Raw genomic sequence first — 21,033 nt, forward strand, 5'->3', positions numbered from 1 at the left:
TCTGTCTTGCTGCCCATTTTTGCCTAGTTTATCTGCGCACGAATGTGTGACCATGGTCAGCCCCATGCTGCCTGCACTCCCAGGTCTGGCAGCCACTGACTTTTCCTGCCGCGACCCCTCTCCACCAGCCGCCAACTCCAGCCCTCTCACCAGTCTGGTTGAATGGTTGTCAGACTTCCAGACAGTTCAATTTTCTGTCTGTTCTGGTTGCTTTTTTTCTCTAAATCTTTGTTGTCCTTAATTTTGGTTGTGCGAGGAGGCACAGTGTTTCCACCTACACCTCCATTTTGGCTGGAAGTCCCAGAATAACCCAGGTTATTGCCAGTAACACTAGGTTGTCCCTTATTATTATTGAGTAGTATTCCATTGTTTGAATATACCATACCTTATCTATTCATCTGTAAATGGACTTTGGATTTTTTTCAAATTTCAGGTTAATAATAATTAAGCTGCTCAACATTCAGGTACAAATCTTCATAAGGACATGGCTTCTTCCCTCCAGAGAAAATACTTTAGGTAGATGTGCTCAGTGGTTAGTAAACATATGTTTAAGAAACTGCCAGTTTTCCAAGTGTTTGCACTAATGTTCATGCAGCAATGCATGAGAATTCTAACCATTCCACATCTTTGCTAACACTTGGTAATGTCAAACTTCAATTTCATCAATTCTAGTGCTGTGTCATGGTATCTCATTGTGGTTTAATTTCATTTACTTGATGACTAATGACAGTAAGCTTGTTTTCATGTATTTATTAGCCATTTATACATTATTTTCTATAATATCCATGTGAGTCTTTTGCTTGCTTTTTAACCTGGTATGTCTGTCTCCTTAATAAGTTCTAGGAATTCTTTGAACTCTTAGATATATTGTTGCAAACATTTTCTCCTAGTCTGTGGCAAGGCTTCATTTTATAAAGTGTTTTTAGAAGAGCAGAAGTTTTGAATTTTGATGAAGACCATAAATTATTTTGCAACACTGGCTTTGTTCGTAAGTGCTTTCCCTGCCCTACCTACAAAACCTTTGCCTACCTTTAGGGTCACAAAGGCTTCTCCCCAGTGTTTTATTCTAGATCTTTTAGAGTTTTAACTTTTACACTAGATCAATAACACATTTTGAGTCCGTTTTGTGTATGGCTGGGGTAAGATTTGTTTCTTCTCCATTTGATATTGAATTTTTCAAAACAATCTGTCTAAAAACTATCCATATCCTTCATTGAATTATCTAGGATTATATTGGCTTTCTGTGTCCTGTCCTTTTCTCTATTGCTTTTATAATTCCTATTTTATTACCATTCTTTATTATTTCCTTCATAGTACTTATCTAAGAGTTAATTACTTATCTTTTTCTGGATTTTAAAGGTAGAAGCTGAGATAACTGTAAGCTTTTTTTTTCCTTTTCTAATATGAACATCTAACCCTACACTTTTCCTCCTAGCCACTGCTTAAGTTAAAACCCACAAATTTGGGTGTATTTGCATTCATCCTAAACTCAAAATATTTTCTAATTTCTTTTGTGATCTTGTCCTTCACCTTGGGTTGTTTTGAAGTGTTCTTTAATTTTCAAATACTAGGGATTATCCACAACCTAAATTCACTCAATTACTATGGGTTGAGCCTCTACTATAAGCTCAACAAATAAGCTCCCAGAGATAAGGGGCTGGGAACTAGTCAGAAGATCTTTATCTAAACTATTTAACCTTGCACAGTCCCTAGCAAACTAAAGATGTTTACTGAATGACTAAAAATAAACACTTTGTGGGATGTAAATATAAAACTTTATTAGAAATTAGCTCCCAAGAGTATTAATCTAGTGATGAAATAAGAATATACCACGAGATAAAGACTACATGGATATCCAAGAAATTGACATAATGTTTCTTGGGCTGTCCAATGAGAAACTCAACACTTCTAAATTCTCCAATGGAATGGATAACATATACCTAACCTGTTAGTGTCTTTGGTCAGAAAAAAACTTTCAACATCATATAATCAAGTGACTGCCAGTACATGATACACTTGGGTTTCCTTATACAAACAATGTGTTAAAGTTGTTTAAATAATTACCGCCTAACATGCTGGAATACTATATCATAGATTATTAACTAATTTTCAAGTCTATTTAAAACATCAAGTATTTAGCATGATAGACAAGATAATAATCTTTCCTATTTAAAAGCCTGAACATTTAAAAAGAGTATTAATCGCTTTTCATTTTAGATCATTTTATAGAATCCCTGGTTTTATATAAAATATTAGACAATTTGAAAGAGACACAACATATAATCTTTAGTATTTATATATAAACTCTTATTGATACTTCTGTGAAAACTATCCTCCCTTTCTCACAAAAGGAATAAAACAGCATTATTAAAATATTCTTGTCTCAGGGGCTGGAAGGAAGTATTCAAAGTCATGAAAGACAAGAACCTACATCCAAGATCACTCTATCCAGCAAAGCTTTCATTTAGAATGGAAGGGCAGATAAAGTGCTTTCCAGATAAGGTGAAGTTAAAGGAGTTTATCATCACCAAGCCCTTATTATATGAAATGTTAAAGGGACTTGTCCAAGAAAAGAACATCAAAAATATGAACAGTAACAAACTCATATATCAACAACTGAACCTAGAAAAACAAAAGCAAAAACTAAGCAAACCAGAACAGGAAGAGAATTACAGAAATGGAGATCTCATGGAGCGTTATCAGTGGGCAGGGGGAGAATGGGGAAAAAGGTACAGGGAGTAAGAAGCATAAATAGTAGGTACATAATAGACAGGGGGAGGTTAACAATAGTATAGGAAATGCAGAAGCCAAAGAACTTATATGTATAACCCATAAATATGAACTAAGAAGAAAAGGGTACAGGGGGAGGGTAATAAAGGGGGGAAAATGAGACAACTGTAATAGCATAATCAATAAAATACATTTTAAAAATAAATAAAAGTCTTGTCTCAAAATAAAAAGTTTCAAAGAATAAGGTCCTTGAAACTTTCCCTTTATCAAATGTAAATTATAATTGCTCTGATATAATGTTTTTAAATTCAATCAAGTTATGAATTCAGATATAAATGCTCTTAAGTGATAATCTGTTCCAAGATTTAATCACCTTGTAATCATTTTTGTCACTTTGTAGTCACACTTTCCAAGAGCATATATGTTCAGAGCATTTTTCCTGTGACCAGATTTACCATGTATCTAGCAAAGTAACCTTGGGAGTAGGAACAAAAATTAGTTGCCTCAGAAAAGACACTGTTCATTCTATGTATAAAGCTCCGAGAGTGGCGTTCAAAAAGATCAAGTGAATATACCAGTCGTACAGTTCTTAAGGGTTTATTTTTATGTGCATACACTTCAAGAAAACAAAAATTTCAAGATACAGAATTTAACATATCAAATGAAATCACTTAGACTTATTTCAGTTACTGTGTACATAAACAACAGCACAAAGTACATGTATAAGATACACCATATAACTTGTGTTTGAGGTTTCAAAAAGCAGTGTTTTGGTTTTAAAATTCTGATACCATTATTATGTCATTCAAGTAATACATATTTCAAAAGTTAAATTTTTTATAATAATAACTAAATTAAGACATAACTCTAAGACAATCTGATAGATGAGCTGCCTTTACCACGATCTTCAAAAAAGTGCTGTTCAATTCTTCTACAAAAAGCAAGAAGGTTGCTATAGTTTTTCACCTTCTCAGAAAGTTCATCATTGGTCAATTGTGTGGTCAGAATAGTGTACAGATGGCCAAATACCAGTGCATCTAGTTCGGTAGGCCTAGAACCAAAGCAGAAATGAGAGTAACATAAATAGGGCACAGCTTGTATGGTAGGATCTATACCATTTTTAACATTTACTTATCTATTTAAAACGAAAAAAATCACAGAAAGAAATAAATACCACCCCAACTGGATAGAATTCATTGTTTTAACTTAGAGTTTTTTATAAGATTGAAAAAAGTATTTTAAACTATTAATTGTTGGTTGTGTGACTTGCCTTTTGAAGCAGTAGTATTATTTAAATGTCTTAAAATAATATTGGTGTAATCGATCATATTCATTTTATTCATTAATTTGTTCATTAAATAAATATAGAAGGTCTTGCCCTGGCTGGTGTAGCTCAGGGGATTGAGTGCGGGCTGGGAACCAAAGGGTCGCTGATTCGATTCCCAGTCAGGGCACATGCCTGGGTTGCAGACCAGGTTCCCAGTGGGGGCCACGTGAGAGGCAACCACACATTGATGTTTCTCTAACTCTCTTTCTTTTCCCATCCCCTCTTTCTAAAAAAAAAGTAAAATCTTTTTTAAATTTTAATTTTAAAAAACTAATATAGGAGGTCTCCAATGCACCAGAAGCTGGCCAGATGCTAGATATAAAAACACGATATTCTCAGGCATTGACACAAAACACAGATTAACACAACTTAGTAAGTGCTTTAATCGACACATAAACAAAATGTTATCAAAGCACAGAGGATTCTGCTATGGTGTTGGGACAACACGATTATACTTGATTACGCAATCATATACTATAAAAATGATTACAATATGATTTCATTTGAATTTGACCTCTTCTAAAGTAACTTAGCTTCTAAAAGGGACATAATCATGAAAATGGCTTCAATAAAAACTTGTCTAGAATTTTGCCCCCTAATTATGTATTACTAACAAAAAACTAAAATTTGTCTACCTCACCACTAATGATCTATAAACGGGGCATCACCAATCTATAGTTCATTAAAATAACTGCTAGTACAATATTATAAAAAGGAGAAAACACCTCATAATTATGAACTAATAATTGCTGTTAGCTCCATGGTAATAAGCTTTTACACAAACCAGAGGATCGCAGTTGGATTCCCAGTCAGGGCACATGCCTGGGTTGCAGACCAGTTCCCAGAAGGGGACTCATGAGAGGCAACCATACATTGATATTTCTCTCCTTCTCTCCTTTTCTCTTTCCCTTCCCCTCTAAAGATAAATAAATTTAAAATATTTTTTAAAAAAAGAATACTTAATTTTTCAATAATACGTATCTTTCAAAGCCTTCCCTTTCTTTTGACACATTTATGAAGTTTTAATCAAAGTCAGAAATAGAGTCCATGGTCATGTTTAAAAGGGCAGACATTAGGATAGTTTTAAAAAATCCCAAGTGTCCTTGGACTTAATAGCACCAGGACCCTATCACTAAACTCTCAATAACAATGGGTCCCTGAAAAGAACCACAGGTGTAGAAGGTGGGTAAATGTACAGCCGAGGCACTTTGTGAGAAGTGATATAAACACCAACTCTACTATATCCCTAAACAAATTTCTTAAAAGATAAGTCTTATCTCACCAATGCAGAATTTATTTTCCTAATCCTTTTTTAGGGTTAAATACCCTTTGCTTCTTAGATGAAAGGTGAATATATTTATTCCCTGATGCAACTTCCAACAATGTAGATGGGCCCCCTTTCTCAGTGAAGGCTCTGAAAGAGTTCAAGTACACATGCAGCTTTAACCTAAGTGACCTAGCAGTGCCCCTGAAGTGGTCATAATGTTATTAACTGTAGATACACATCCACATAACTCAAAAGGTGCTGAATTGCATATAGAAAACAAGCATACAGAACTGATCTAAAGTTACATAAAGGTAGCAGCCTTGTGGAAGTTATTTCAGAACATCTAATAGGAAGCAGAATACAATATACAAAGTCAAACAAAACACACACACACAAATTTTAACGCATATTTGTTTTCAGCCTTACAAATCTCAGCTACTTATATATATTGACTCTGACATACATATAAGTTACCAATTACCTCAAGTCTTTCCTATGGTAGTGGTTAACACAACTATATACTATTGCTAAAACTCACAGACCTATACACATTAAAGTGTCAATTTCACTATACGTAAATTAGACTGCAACAAACCTGACTTTAAAAAAAGCAATAAACTCAGAAATATATTTGCAACTGATGTGAAACAAGCACAAAACAATACACCTGACCCAATATTTCTACTGAATTGTTTAGTTGAGCCAAGATCTTTAAGTACTTCTAGTTTTAATTACCTTTCCTATACCACCTGGAAAGAAAACATAGCATTTCCGCCCTCCTGCTAACTAAGTAGCTGGTGGATTGTGACTTGGATATTGGTAGCAACTCTCCCCCTAAAACTTCTGACATCTTTCATATATATTATTGTGTTTATCTTTATAGACTTTAAAATATTTTTTCTTTTACTGATTCTAGAGACAGGGAGGTGGAGGGAGAAAGAGAGGGAAAGCAACACTGAAGTGAGAGAGGAATATCAGTTGCCTCTTTCACTTGCTTGGACGGGGCACTTAACAGACAACCCAGGCATGTGCTCTGCATAGGTATTGAACTAGCGACTTTTCGTATGCCCAACCAAACCAACTGAGCCACGCCAGCCAGGGCTCTTTATAGACTTTTTATTAGATAAATATTCCAGGGTGACAAATATGTTTTTAAAGTCCAAAGCAATTTGTTGCCTTCTTATCTTGCATTATCATTGCTTCCACATTTTGGTTCATTACCTATTGTTTCATGTGAATATTAAAATAAAAACAATACTGTAAAATGTGAATGTCATCCTAAGCTTTCCCCTTAAAAATCTCTTTGCACTCATCTTTTTTGCTTTATTATGATCCCATATTATTTTTCCCACTGATACCTTTCACAGTCTAGTTTCAAAAATACTAATTTTGGCTGACTGTTCCCTAATCTTTTTTCCAATTACACTACTAACTTGTTCTGTCTTCATACTACTAGAAATAATACACATATCCTTTATTTACATCCTGGCTACTAATCTAGGAGTGTCATTCAAGTTTGTAAATCTAGCCCCTTGCCATCAAAGTTTTCCATATTTTGCCTTTGGATATTTTTTTAACCATTTCCCATTAATTTTCTTAACTGGTGATTTCTTAATTGAATAAACCTCAATAAAATCCTATTCTCTCCTGAAATTTTTCATCTTCCATATACTTTCCCATCTATATATGAAGATATCTTTTCAAGTTTTACCACTTACGCAATGGTTACTAGCAGTATTTTTTAACTCCTTTTCCAATTTCTCATTCAACTTAATCCAGTTTTAATCAAGGTGTGAGCTTCTTCTAGGTAAGAGGTTGTTTGGAAAACATAAACCTGTGAAGAGCTCATAAATGCTTCAGAATACCGTAATTTTTTTCTACCCTAACTATATTTAGAAAATATATTTTTCCATTCTTTCTTCCCCTTTCTTAAAAAGGTCACACAGAAATATCACTTTAAGAAAAGTTTTTTCATTCCAACTCTATACTTGAAGGGAACAAATGACTTAGTAGTCTTTGTGTAGGCGTCTTACTAAATATCACATATCAGCAAGATAGTACAGATTTTGCTTTTGTTGCATTTCTGAAATATGATTGAATACTCAAAAGCTACTAATACTCTATATTTTGAAGGAAACAAAGGCCAAATATTTTACTATCTACCTTTTATTATTTCTAATATTTTTTCAAATTCATTTTTCTTTTCCTGTTCCACCATTTAGCTTTGTCCTCTTTTCCAAATCACTGTTCTTGCTACAAGATGTCCCTCAGCCACCCGTTCTCTTTCTCTCATCAAGTAAAGCTAGAGGGTTTCTTTCAAGAGCCCCCTCAACACCCTCCATAGGTAGGGAAGCTAGGAGAAAAACTGGTTCTTGATCAAGAGGGTGAAGGGAGGACACACAGGAAAACAAAGTGACCTGCCATAGGTATATGTTAGAGCCAGAATTCGGGGCCTCTGACTTGGAACCAACACTTTCTACCTTGACTTGAGCCGGTGCTCTCTTCACTGAGGTGTCACGTCTCACAAAGCAAGCACTCTTGACACAGATAAAAGAATAAGAAAAATCTTGCCACAACAAAGTCAAAATACCAAGTTACTTTTTCCTAAACTTTACTTGCATGCTAATATTAATTGACAGTTGGGTAAAATTAAAAATAATCTATTCCATTCACTAGACATAACTTTAGGAAAACTGTTTATCTAGATTTCATATAAGAAAATTATTTCCAAAACCTACATCTTAATATAAATTAAACAGTTCTTAATAGGAAATTTTAGTTTTGCAACCATTGTACATTTTTAATTTTTCATTACAACTTTAAATATAATTGTACCTTCATGAAGAAAAAAATATTTTAATATTTCCACTAAATCGCATGTCAAATGTTACTTTAACACTGAGTTTAAATAAGAAAAATAAGTTAGATCTATTCTGCTGGCTTCCCATGAAGACAGCGTGTATAACAAAACTAACTCCTAATACAGAATGGTGCGCTGCAAACAATAAAACACATTTCTGAGCTTCTCAACTTCTAGAGCTTTTGGACTCCCAGAGCTTTCTTGAGAGATTGACAGACTCCAATTTTTTTTTCGTATCAGTTACATAGAGTATAAACTAATATAACTTAAATATTACAACCTATCAAACAGTCATTTTTGCTACAAATGTTAATCTCTCTACAATATGTTATTGAATATGGCTATAGAAGATGAGCACCTGTAAAGATAAATGATAAATAATAGAAAATAAAGCTTTATAAAAATTATCAATTTAAAACACAAAATATTAAAAAGTGAAGAAAAAGGTTAGAATTTCTAAGCAAACCACTGAGATTAAATGCTAATTTAAGCCTATCTTACAGTGGATCACAGGATAGCTGATTTTGATACACTAAAATTATAACTTAAAAAAAAAACTTTATTTACTTCTCTTTAGAGGGGAAGAGAAAGAGAGAAAGAGAGAAATATCAATGTATGATTGCCCCTTGTGAGTCCCCTGCTGGGAACTGGCCTGCAACCCAGGCATGTGCCCTGACTGGGAATCGAACCGTAATCCTTTGGTTCTCAGGCCTGCATTGAATCCACTGAGCTATACCAGCCAGGGCTAAAATTATAACTTTAAAATTAAAAAAAAAAATGTCTTTGCCTCTACTATTCCTTTCCAAATTACCAAAAAAATAAAATCTGTCTTAGTGAAACATAAATTAACCTATGTACATAAATATTTAATCTATATCCTTTGCATTCATTTCTGTGCTTTACAAATATTCTAACTTTTAAAAGATAAGCTCATGATTATGCTTGTCCAGCCAACACTATTTTTTTTGTTTGGTTGTGTTCGCTGTCCTAGTCCCTAGGGCATCACCCTATACAGACAAGTGTAGTTACACTTCACATTCTAACAGTACTTTGCAAGTTTAGAATTCTGTTCATTAAAGTGTCGTACTTCCCTACATAGCACCTGGAACTACCTCTAGGAGAAGCTCTATCATGTGGTACACTTGTGACTGGTTTACATATTTGCCCTTAAGAGAAATTCTTAATGGAAAAAGCCACATTTTAGAAATCTCAGTCTCCCAGAGCTTAGCACTATGCCTGATACCCAAGAGGCGCTACATGTTTAATAAAGAAAAAAAATACGTTTAAATATAATTAAATCTTTTCACAAACATTTCTTGATTAAACAATTCCTCTATGATAAAACAAGCCTGTAACCTAACAATATAGAAAAGAAATTAACTTTAGAAACTAAAATTTCTTACTGCTTATTGAAGAAATACGGTTGTGTTCCCAGTCTCTGGGAAAGAGCTTGACAGCACTGGTCCACGTCTTCTAGGACCTGACACAACCACAGACCCCAGAGGAAAACAGCTCAATTAGCAAAACGGTAAAGTGCATCTAAAACAAGTTATGATTTACAGCAAAAATGTGAGTGTAGGTAATCCTTTACAATATATTTAAGTCTGGCTATAGGTCACATATAATAGAAATAATACTTTCTATGTAAGAAATACAAAGAAAATTGGAGAGCCAATTTCTTTAAATGCAAGTACAATTAAGTTACTTATAAGGATTATTATAAAGAAAGTTTTTAACCTCACGATTTCACTCCCTACAAAAACTGTTCCCTGAACCCATATACTCAAATGACTTTACATGTATTTTTTAAAAACCTGCCTAATGAAGATGACACTGCAGACCCACCATAAGCAAAGCATTTCAGGTGTGTTTCCACCAGAGGAGATGGATTTTATTTACTCTATCCCTATTCATTTCCCCAATCCCCCCTGTGGCAGATGGCACACAGAAGTGAGGTGGCTGGCTAGCGCTAGGGGTGACTGTGGAAAAGAGACACTAAGTAGTCTAATGCTGTATAAGCTCATGACCTTGACAAGATTTTTATTTTTCAGTCTCGCTACTTCAGTAAATTTAAGAACAACAAAAAAAGAGCTATTAAACACTGTATTTAACAGGGTTTTTTTTAAAGCTTGAATGCTACAGATCAATATTTATTGGCATAAAAGATACCCACAATGTATTGAATATATCAGGTTATAGAGTGGTAGGTGTAATATGATCCCATTTAAGGAAAATGTTAAGAGACATCCAGAAAAATGTTCTCCAAATAGTTAACAGTGGCAATCCTAGGTGGAAGGATTTCAGGCAATTTTTAAGTCCTTTTTGGACTTTTCTGTATTATATAATTTATTTTACAATAAGCATGTGAATTTTATAAAACAAAACTATTTCATGTCAAAGAAAATAAGGGCAACTGTTTGTTAGTTTTTTATTATGTTGGGGGGTTTTAAAGGATGATCAATATTTTAAAATTAATTTCTAATGCATTAAAGGTTTATCTTAAATGCACTAAGGGTTTTGAGAACCTCAGTCTGAACTGACCTGGTCCAGAGTCTTGTTACCCCATCCAATGGCTTTCATTTTACGTTTGACTTCCCACTGTTTCTGATAGGCCAAAATATGGTTCAGGGGCCAAGGGTAAGGAGATCCATACCTAGCATGTGTGATCTAAAGCAAAAAGATTTTGTTAAAAACATGATTCTTTCTAAAAACAAAGACTCTTTTTACAAATAAAATTTCAGGAAAATAAATTGTCAGAGAACACAAATACAGCAATCTGAAAAAAATACAGAGCTCATAAGCTGAAAAATTAAAATTTTAAAACATTCTTTTTAAAAATATATAAACTTTTATGTACTTTGCAACCATTTATATCAAACAATGACACATAGCTTCCCTAAAATGTATGTGCAAGCAAAATTAAAGTAAGTGAAAAACTATATCACTAATGGTATAAACCCACAATGTTTCATTTATGAGCAGGGACTTACAATTCTGAGCAAAAGTGTTTTCTCATTAAATTTTAATTAAGATAAATGCTGCCGAACCACTCACCTCCCCTACTGTAGCTTCATCACACCACTGAAGATACAACTAGAAACAAAAGAAACAGTCACTAAACTTTAGAATACAAAAGAGAAAATGAATAAAAAGAAAGTTATTTCTTGCCATGGTGATTTTTTATGAGCCAACTTTATAGAAGACATATGTATGAGGGCTTTTTTTCTTCACTACTACTGCTATACATAATTATTAAATTTGATAGTGGTACTTGATAAAAACATTGTTTATTCATATAGTACATCTCTAAATAGCATTGAAATACTTTATAGCTATTATTTAAGTAAACTTCACATGCCAAAGTAAAACAAGTGGGCAAGAATCATTCCTTTTTACAAAAGAAAAATTACAACTGGAACTGTCAGGCAATCTGTTCAAAGATAATGATCAAATAATTTGGGTGAGCACCCTAGCCCAAGAATAGCTTAACTTTAAAATAACCCATAAGAAAAGATTATCTTTTATGAAAGAAAAAGCTTATTTTCAAGACCTATTATCTTCTATTATACCTCTGCAGTCAACAGCATATTGTTGACTAATTCCATGTAGGCTTTCATTTCTGCTTTTTGGACTTCATCCAGTCCATCACTAAGAGAATGGCCCTAAAGGGAATTTAAAAAAATTCAAGAGCATCATATTAAATATACAAAAACTTTCACTTATCTTACTACCAAGGAATATAGCATAAATATTTTTGTTGCAAATGTTCAATAGATTAATTTCCTAACTGCCTCCAAAAGATAATTATTTTATATGAAAAAACAGTTAATATTTTCTTGCTACAAAATATTAATAAGTAGTATTTGCAATTATAAAAACAATGCTTTCAATGGATAAAATGCATTATCAATTATTTCACAAAAGAAGAAAACAAGAATGATCAGTAAACTTTGTTATTTTAAGAGACTAACCTTATTACTAATAAATGCCAAAAGATTGACATATATGTTGCTCATAAACTGGTCAAAAATAAATAAACTTTTAGGGAAATAGATACAAATTTTTTAATTCTAATGCACTACAGTAATGAGTGAATACATAAAGCGATATAACCTTTAATTCAATCTGGCAATCTGTTTTAAGATTTTAAAAATGCATATCCTATAACATCACAATATCACTCTTAAGATTTATCCTAAGGAAATAATCTGACAAGTGTACAAAGGTATATGTACAGGAATATTTATCTTAGCATTCAATAACAACCAAAAATTGGCAACAACTTGCAACAACTTAAGTGTCTATCAATAAAGACTTAATAAATTATAATACACCCATAATAATAGAATACTACACAATTTAAAAGGGTAATTTATACATAAATATTTATATATATATTTATATGTATGTATGTATGTGTGTGTGTAGTCATTAACATGGAAGAATTTCAAAACATATTGATGATTTCAAAAGGCAGGTTGCAAAATAACTAAAAATAGTATGATCTATGCTTTTCTTTTTTCTTTTTTTGATCTATACTTTTCTATGTATACAAAGAGAAAAGAAAAAAGAAAGTCTGGAAGAATTTTCCCCAAAATGTTAATGGAGGCTGCCCTTTAATAACTATTAAGATCTAAACTGAATAATTCAAATGGACAAATTAATATATCTGACTTGTAACAGATCCTATGTCTCCCTTCTCAAAGGTTAAGTTGACATTTTTTTAACAACCTCACAGCTTTCATTTATGACCAAAATTCTCATAAGTTAAAAAATTATCTACCATTTTATAAAGATCAAATTACCTCTTTTGCCATTAATTTGTAATATCTTTAAAAAATAACATTTTAGAAATATTTCTTTAGTAGTTTATATTAGCACTTTAAAAAACCAGGTTAAAATCAATGTAAATGTTAAGTCATACTAAAGAATGATGAATGACTGACTTATTTAAGAGTGGCTGTGATCAAATGCATTTAATATCTTTTTTATTACCTTGGCTTTAACAAATTGGACTATTGGACCAAGTTCTGAGACTACTTGATTTCCTACGTGAATAAATGGTACTTTACCTGTTGAGGGAAAAAAATATGTGAAAACACATTTAGTAAATTAAAGGTTGTACTAATAAACATAGGAAATCAACATAAAACTGGGATATGTTTCATTAATGCAGAATTTCACAACACTCTAACTTTTGAAAATTACAGTAAATATGGATGTTAAACTCTATAAATTTTTAAACACTGAATATTGACCAGTTTTAAAATGAAAGAAAAAAGAACAATTTGAATTATTCATTTTCAGAGTTCTCACTTATATATAATAACAGACCACAATATTCCCTTTTCAGAGCTAACACTAACAAATCACTACATAGCTGTAAATATTATTTATTCAAATTATATAAACCAAGCCCAGACACTGGTTCATGACCACTGATAGATTTCAAAGAAATTCAACTGGATCTTCTCTTTGGAGTATAATGAATCAATCCATATTTAAGATTACATTTAAGAAGATTTCTTTCTACACATCTTCTACTTCCAAGTCTCAGGTCCTCATTAAGGTCAATATTTTAAGCACATAATGGTGTATTAATAAATGTCTCTGAATCAGAAATATCAGGAAGAGAATTAACAATCCTTGAAGATATGTTAGTTTATGAATTATAGTACAAAGTACATTCCCAACAAGTGGGACAAAAGAACCAATAGGATGCTTATAAAAACTGGCTTCTCTAAATATTGATAGACACATTAAAAATTATTTCATTTCTACAAATACTAATAGTTGATGGAATTGTCATAGATGATGAGAATAAAATAGTCTCCAAATAGAAATAAAGTTCACCCCCAAAACTAGATAATAAACCTTGCTGTCAGGCCTAGTTCAAATAGAGTTCACATTAACAGCAGGCTTCTTCATGGTCCTTTTCAATACATTCACTCCTCTTGGGCTCAGTCAGCCTGAGGGTAATGGATGAGGTGCAGAGCACCAACAAAAGCGTCATCTGCATCCACAGGCTAACGCACTACAAAGGAAAGCCAGGCCTTTTGGAACACAACAACTCAATAGATGTATTTAGAAGACATATCCATGTTGCCAATACGGAAACACCGAATTCCACATTCTTTTCTTCTACTATTATAAATCTTACAATAAATTAAAAAATTCTTATCTGTGTAAGCATGTTGTTTTTTAACTTGGGATAAAATATTTGTAACTACTATACTGCTAGAAATAGTTCAGGTCCTGCAACATAAAATAATCTGAAAATGAAAACTATTTATTAATGAACACCCAGACTGAAGGGTATTTCTGGGGTGTAACATTTTGAGAACAAAGTGTATTTCTCATTTTCACTAACCAGTTTGTGGTTCTTGGAAGAAAGAGGTTCCAATTTATTTCTTTTCTTAAAAATACTTTGAGCACTGTAGATTCTGAAACAGGGAAGTAGTGTCGGTAGTCAACTGAGCAATTATATACCTCTGAATACAGAGAGATATACAAAAGGCAACAAATTAGAAGCGAATAATGTTTCCTGTTACCTGCCTGATTAAAAGCGGAGCGAATGTCATATCCTTATTATCAGGCAAAAGCACAGTAAGACAGTTATTCTCTGGCACCAACCAAAGGTTATAAAATAAAACAAATAGGCAGAATAATCACTTGAGGCAGAAAAATCATTTTCAGAACTTGTATTTCAAAAGAAAGCAAGAAGACGTTGCCAACTAAGTATGTACATTTAGAGAATATTAGAAAAAGAAAAGACCATGGATATCATCTAATCCAACCATCCCATATTACAGATGAAATCACTAGTGCTTAAAAAAGAGAAGTCAAATTTCCCAAATAAACTGTTAATATGTGGCAAATTCACAGAAAGATTAGAGTAAAAATCTCCTAAAAACATTGCCAAGCAGTCTTCTGACTATTCAACAATGCTCTCTGCTCTAAAAATTTTCTACAAGGTCAAATAAACAAATGAAATATAACACATACCCCTGATCACTCCAAATCATATGATGAATGAGAATATGTATGGAGATATAACACTTAAATTTCTCAATAGAAAGTCTCATCTTCATCAACCTAGAAGACCCCTCCTATGAATGAATGTGCATATATATATATATATACATATATATATATATATATATAATTGTGGTCTTTACAATATGTATCTCTTTGTCTTTTATTGTCTATAAAATATCTACCTAGGTGATACTTTAAGTACAGTCATTTTAGGAAACAGGTAGATATGGTTTCTCCTTATTTGCCTAAAATATCAACTCCAGTATTAGATTACTAACCATTTCATATGTATTTCTACACTCTTTGTATGACTACATAGAGGAAAAAGATAGATGGAACCAACACAATTCATTTCTCCAGAACTCAGTGAAGTTTATGAAGCCTATGTATAAAATTAACACAAAATAAGTCAATTAATGGCCTTCAACAATCTAACATGTCTATGTTTATAATTCTAAAAATTATTTCATGTAAATGTCTTAAAATGTATATTCATAAACCTATAAATACAGGGTAGGGCGAAAGTAGGTTCATAGTTGTGAGTACATGAAACACAGTTTATTCCTCTATTTTTTGAAAAGGCACTAAAATGTATTCACTCATAAAGCTGTAATTATTGTTATATTAAGTATATTATTATTAGTTATAATTTTGTTATTATGTTAATTACATTATTTTCCATACAAACTACTGTAAACCCACTTTTGCCCCACTTGTTACAGACGTATTCACTTAGAATTCCCGGTGTGTATGGACAGGGCATCTTCACAGCTCTTGACAATTATTACTGCCCTTAGTAACTTAAGATGGAAAACACTTAACACAAGTTGTGATTACAATGAAGAGACAGATAAATGTTTCTCTAAAACACAAATTAACACACTTATGCCCATCAGTTATATTCAATAAGATTTATTCATAAAGAAATAATTCTATTACTATTGCTCCAGAAAAACCACAGTTAACAATAATCCATATCAATGCTATTTAACACTTATTTATCAGCTTTGTGGCATTATATTTTATATTAAAAATTATCTGAATCATATTTATTTTAAACTGTACTTTACTAATACATGACACATAGAAAAGCAATACTGATTATGAAAAATAGCAGAAAGGCTAAAATCTTAATGAAAAGTATCTTAAGGCCCGTTAAAACAAAAAGAATTGGAAACCAAAAACATTCAGAGATGACATTAAGATCTATGAAGTTAATTTAATTATTTCACAATCCCCTTCCATCTTTATAATGGGAGAATATAAAGAATATAATTTAGAGAATACAACTGGATTCCTTAATATTAAAATTTGTTTTGTGAAGAGGAAACAGTCTTATGTAAATAAGAATGTCAAAATCTAAAATTTCGTATTTTCTTAATATCTACTCTTTAAAACAATTCCTTAACTTTCCAGTAACCACCCATCTTTGACCACAGAGCTGAGACGCGCAGACACGCCCACCACAATACTGTCAAGTTTGCAGTTGTTATTTTATAAAACTATGGGGTAATTCTTCAAAGGATAAACCAAAAATATAGGTATTTTAAAAATCTAGGTACAAACTGGATTAGCCCTGCAATCTTATCAGTGCATAATATTAACAGATATTAGATATAAGAAAGAAAAACTTACCAGATGGAGACATATATTCTGCATTTGCTCTACAAACCACTTTGATAGGCAGATTACACATTTGCAAAAAGGCCTGTAAATCAACAGAAGTATAGTAAGCCTAATGAAAGCATACGCATATTTGAACACAACTTTTAAAAAATTTATTTTCTAAACTTAAGTAGTGGCTAATACAGTACCACTTTATTGGAAGAGAAAAAATCTACTGAAAGTGAAAGATCTGTATGCCAAACAAGAATAAAGTGTTATTTCACTACTAAAAATATCAATATAACATAGACACCAGTAAATGTATAAAGCTTAAGCATTTATATATTTAAGGAAGAAAATGTAAATTATCCACATTTATTTTACTGTATTAGTTTATACAAGTCAACAATACTTTATATTGCTTTAATTTTCTTCAACAGATGACAAAAGTTCATATTTTAATAAGGTATTACTCTTAATTCCACTATTCTTGCCTTAGGGAAAACCTCTCAAAATGTTATTTCTGCTACTTCAAAGTTCTCCCCAATAATACTAACTATCCTGACATGTAGTTTTTATTCTCACTAGTCACTTGTTAAAGATATAATTTATTTCTACTTCGTTTAGAGTAACAAAAATTTTATAAGCAACTTAAATATCTAACAATAAGGAACAGGAACAAACAAATCATTTATGGTAAATATGAACCATGGAATATTATGCAATTTTAAAAAGTCACTTTTAAATAAAGAATTTTCTATGACCAAAAAAATGTCCACACTACAATACTAAGTGAAAAAATACAAAATTTTATTGACTATATATAGACTTTTAAATGTTTTTATATATATAAACTTTTAAATGTTTTTAAGATGCCAGTAAACTGCTGAACCTACATGCCTTCTGACTGGTTCTCTTGACTACTCTTTATAACTCTCAAAGCCCCCTGTTACTTACTTACCTGACATCTAGGACTGTTTTTCTCACTAAATTTACCTACCTTCTTTCTATAAAATTATCCAATTGTGGAAAGCATAGCTTACAATGGTTTTAATTACCACATACAAATTAGAAAACAAACTTTTTATCTATTTCAAAACTGAGGGAACTACTATAAATAGCAGTCAAATGTCAGCTGAGATAAATTAATAAATGACAAGGCTATTACCTATTTTATATTAAGATTATGAATAGACTAGCCTATCCTACCCAATAAAGATTTCTCATAGGGGCTGCCTTTTACAATTTCTTCCTCAGTTCTAGACTGGAAATCAGTCTTAAGACTCTTGCAAAGTAGTAAGAGTGTTCAACAGTGATAATTATCTTATACAAAGTGCTCCATTTGCTTAAAGGTATGTCAATTCTCTTCTTCAAATTTGTCTTCCCAAAACTCCAGTCCTCTGGGAATGTTCCTCTCTAAAAATAAACCCCCACATGAGTCTGATTCCTTCTACTTACACCCTGATTCCTACATTGATCTGTTACTTATGTCTGTATGTCTGATGTCACCAAGTAAGTGTAGTATCTTAGAGAGCCAAGAAATAGATTTCAATTTTTTGTAATTCTGTCCTGGCTCCAATGTCCCTCATTTTCGTATAGGCACCATAAAGATAGTTCACTACTTATAATAAGCATTCAGGGTTTAGTGACTGAGTAACCAAAGCTCTCAGAATTTATTGTGGCAGAAGCTCTTAATTATACCTCTATACATATTTGCCCCCTTCTCTACAATGAACCCATGAATTATATCGTCACATATGGCTGCCTGAAATAGGAAATTTATTTCCCTGGCTCCCTTGTAAGTTGGTGTGGCCAATGTCTAAATTCTGATCAATGGGACTTGTTTGGGCAACTGCGGAAAAGTTTCTGAAACAGGAACATATTTTTCCTTCTTGTTGACTAGAATGTGCCTTTAAAGGATGACTATAGCCCTGGCTGGTGTAGCTCAGTGGATTGAGCGTGGTGGGCCTGCGAAGCAAAGGATCATGGTTCGATTCCCAGTCAGAGCATATGCCTGGGTTGCAGGCCAGTTCCCAGTGGGGAACACGTGAGAGGCAACCACACATTGATATTTCTCTCCCTCTCTCCTTCCCTTCCCTTCTCTCTGAAAATAAATAAATAAAATATTTTTTTAAAAAGGATGACTACAGTCAAACTAAACCATGAAGGTCAAGTTCAATGTCAAAGATGGTAGAACAACAGTAAAGAAGCCTAGGTATTTAACAGCCATGTTGTTGTCACCAAACCTGGATTACCCGTGTTTATCAGGAAAAAACAACAACAACTTACATTTGAATTTCTTGTCACTCGCAGACACACTTAATCCTAACTGACCAACAATTACTTCTTCTAAGTTTAACCACCACCTCACCCAACAAAAGGCGATTCCTCTGTGTCTGCCTAAGTGTACACTAACAGTCCTCTATCATCTGCACTCTTGATTTACAGTGATAATAGTGAGCTTCTTGATTGACCTGTAAGAATACACTAGGGATGTGCTTCTCCAACTTCAGTTCTGCACACATCAAAATCATGCAGAAGGCTTATTAAAACAGTTTGCTAGGAAGAGAAGAATTAGAGAGAATAAATGAAACCGCTTTTCCAAGAAGACTAGATGAGTGCCCTGGCTGGTGTAGCTCTGGATTGAGCGAGGGCCTGCAAACCACACGATCGCGGTTCAATTCCCAGTCAGGGCACATTGCAGGCCAGTTCCCAGTGGGGGACACACGAGAGGCAACCATACATTGATGTTTCTCTCCTCCTCTCCTTCCCTTCCCCTCTAAAGATAAATAAATAAAATCTTTAAAAAAAAAAGAAGACTGGATGACAAGGAAGAATTAGAAAGGTCAGCTCCCTTCCATTACTTTTGTATCTGTACGGATAATGAAAAGTTGGGTTCAAAAATGTAAGTGCAAAAAGAAAACAGGGAAAATAGGCTGAAATGACAAGAAACAGGCAGAAAAACTGACATGCAAGATCCATGGGAGGGTAAACAGGGTGCAGGGATCTGTTTTTTTCAGGAAACAGGACACTTTTTCCATTGTAATGTAAGGGGCAGTGAGCATCAGTGATGACGACTGCAGTCTAATGAGGGGGAAGATCGAGACAATGAGGGTATGTTCACATTCTCTGAGAAATGAAAAGACAAATCATCTTGCTAAGAATAAGGAACTTAGAGGGAATTGAGGCCCTCAGAAGAACAAAAAGAATTTGAAAGTACTGCATAATGTATCTTCTCAAAGGTCTGAATAATATTCTGTTGTTAGTTAACAATCATAATACTATAAAAAACAGTAACTATGGTATTTACTTGTATCTTGCTAAACTATATGCATAGTGGCAACTGTACTAGCCAATATTCCAAAAACCTGCACTTCACTAGAAAGATTAAGCAAAATTATAATGTTCTATGGCCAAAGCCAGATCTCCAATTCTATGGATTTTACTCCTTTACTGTAAATAACTAACAATTTCACCCAATAAAACAATACTAAACTTACCATAGACTTAAACTGATGGCACAATTCTGGTTAGCCAAAAATTAATTTTATAGCATTTATTATAATTACTCTTCATCCATGATTCAAAAGAAATTTTCTGAATTAATCTGTACTTCACCAAGAAGTCTGATATCACAAACATAGTACTTTCATCCAAGCTTTAACAATGCAAAACATTACCAAGTCATTACCATGACTGTCTTCAAGAATATAAAAAGTCTAAAACCAACCCAGGCTTTGATTCAAACAGTATTTCTCCTTTCTCTTACAGAATGAAAGAAAAATCCCCAAAAGGTTCCAAAGTAGACAATATTTTCACCTTTCATTTTAATTTTCAATCTCTTATCAGTACCCCAAATACTCCAAATAAAACAGGCACATTATAACAACCTAAAACACATTTTACTTTCATTTTGGAAATCATAAGCTACATGAATTTATTCTTAAGTAAATACAAAGGAAAATGTAGTTTTATAATAATTATAATAAAACTGAGGATGACTCACCTAACACCTATTCCTTAGTTGGATATTTTATTCCAAATTAATTCAAGTGATAGGCAATATAAAATATTTAAATCAGAAACTTAGCACATTCTATCAGAATAATGATCTATAAACTGTATTGTCCAATATGATAGTCCCTAGTCATCTGTGGCTATTTAACTTAAATTTAAATGAATTAAAGTTGCATAAAATTTAAATTC

General features: G+C 32.7%; 1 protein-coding gene across 3 annotated transcripts in view; it reads right to left on the minus strand.

Annotated features, from left to right (window-relative positions):
- Window positions 1-3,311: 3,311 nt before the first annotated feature.
- The window catches only part of MTX2 (metaxin 2), a 63,209-nt gene continuing 45,487 nt past the window's right edge, over window positions 3,312-21,033 (minus strand). For all 3 annotated transcript variants that reach the window (XM_037044391.1, XM_037044392.1, XM_037044393.1), the window contains 7 exons: window positions 16,858-16,930; window positions 13,180-13,256; window positions 11,754-11,846; window positions 11,239-11,277; window positions 10,726-10,851; window positions 9,588-9,664; window positions 3,312-3,781 (listed from right to left, as the gene is read on the minus strand). In XM_037044391.1, coding sequence (XP_036900286.1) covers window positions 3,598-3,781; window positions 9,588-9,664; window positions 10,726-10,851; window positions 11,239-11,277; window positions 11,754-11,846; window positions 13,180-13,256; window positions 16,858-16,930 — 669 coding nt within the window. In that variant the 3' untranslated portion in view covers window positions 3,312-3,597. The remainder of the gene's footprint in view (window positions 3,782-9,587; window positions 9,665-10,725; window positions 10,852-11,238; window positions 11,278-11,753; window positions 11,847-13,179; window positions 13,257-16,857; window positions 16,931-21,033) is intronic.

Source organism: Sturnira hondurensis, unplaced genomic scaffold, assembly GCF_014824575.4.
Source record: "Sturnira hondurensis isolate 20B ecotype Veracruz unplaced genomic scaffold, ASM1482457v3 Scaffold0004136, whole genome shotgun sequence".
Taxonomy (NCBI): Eukaryota; Metazoa; Chordata; class Mammalia; order Chiroptera; family Phyllostomidae; genus Sturnira; species Sturnira hondurensis.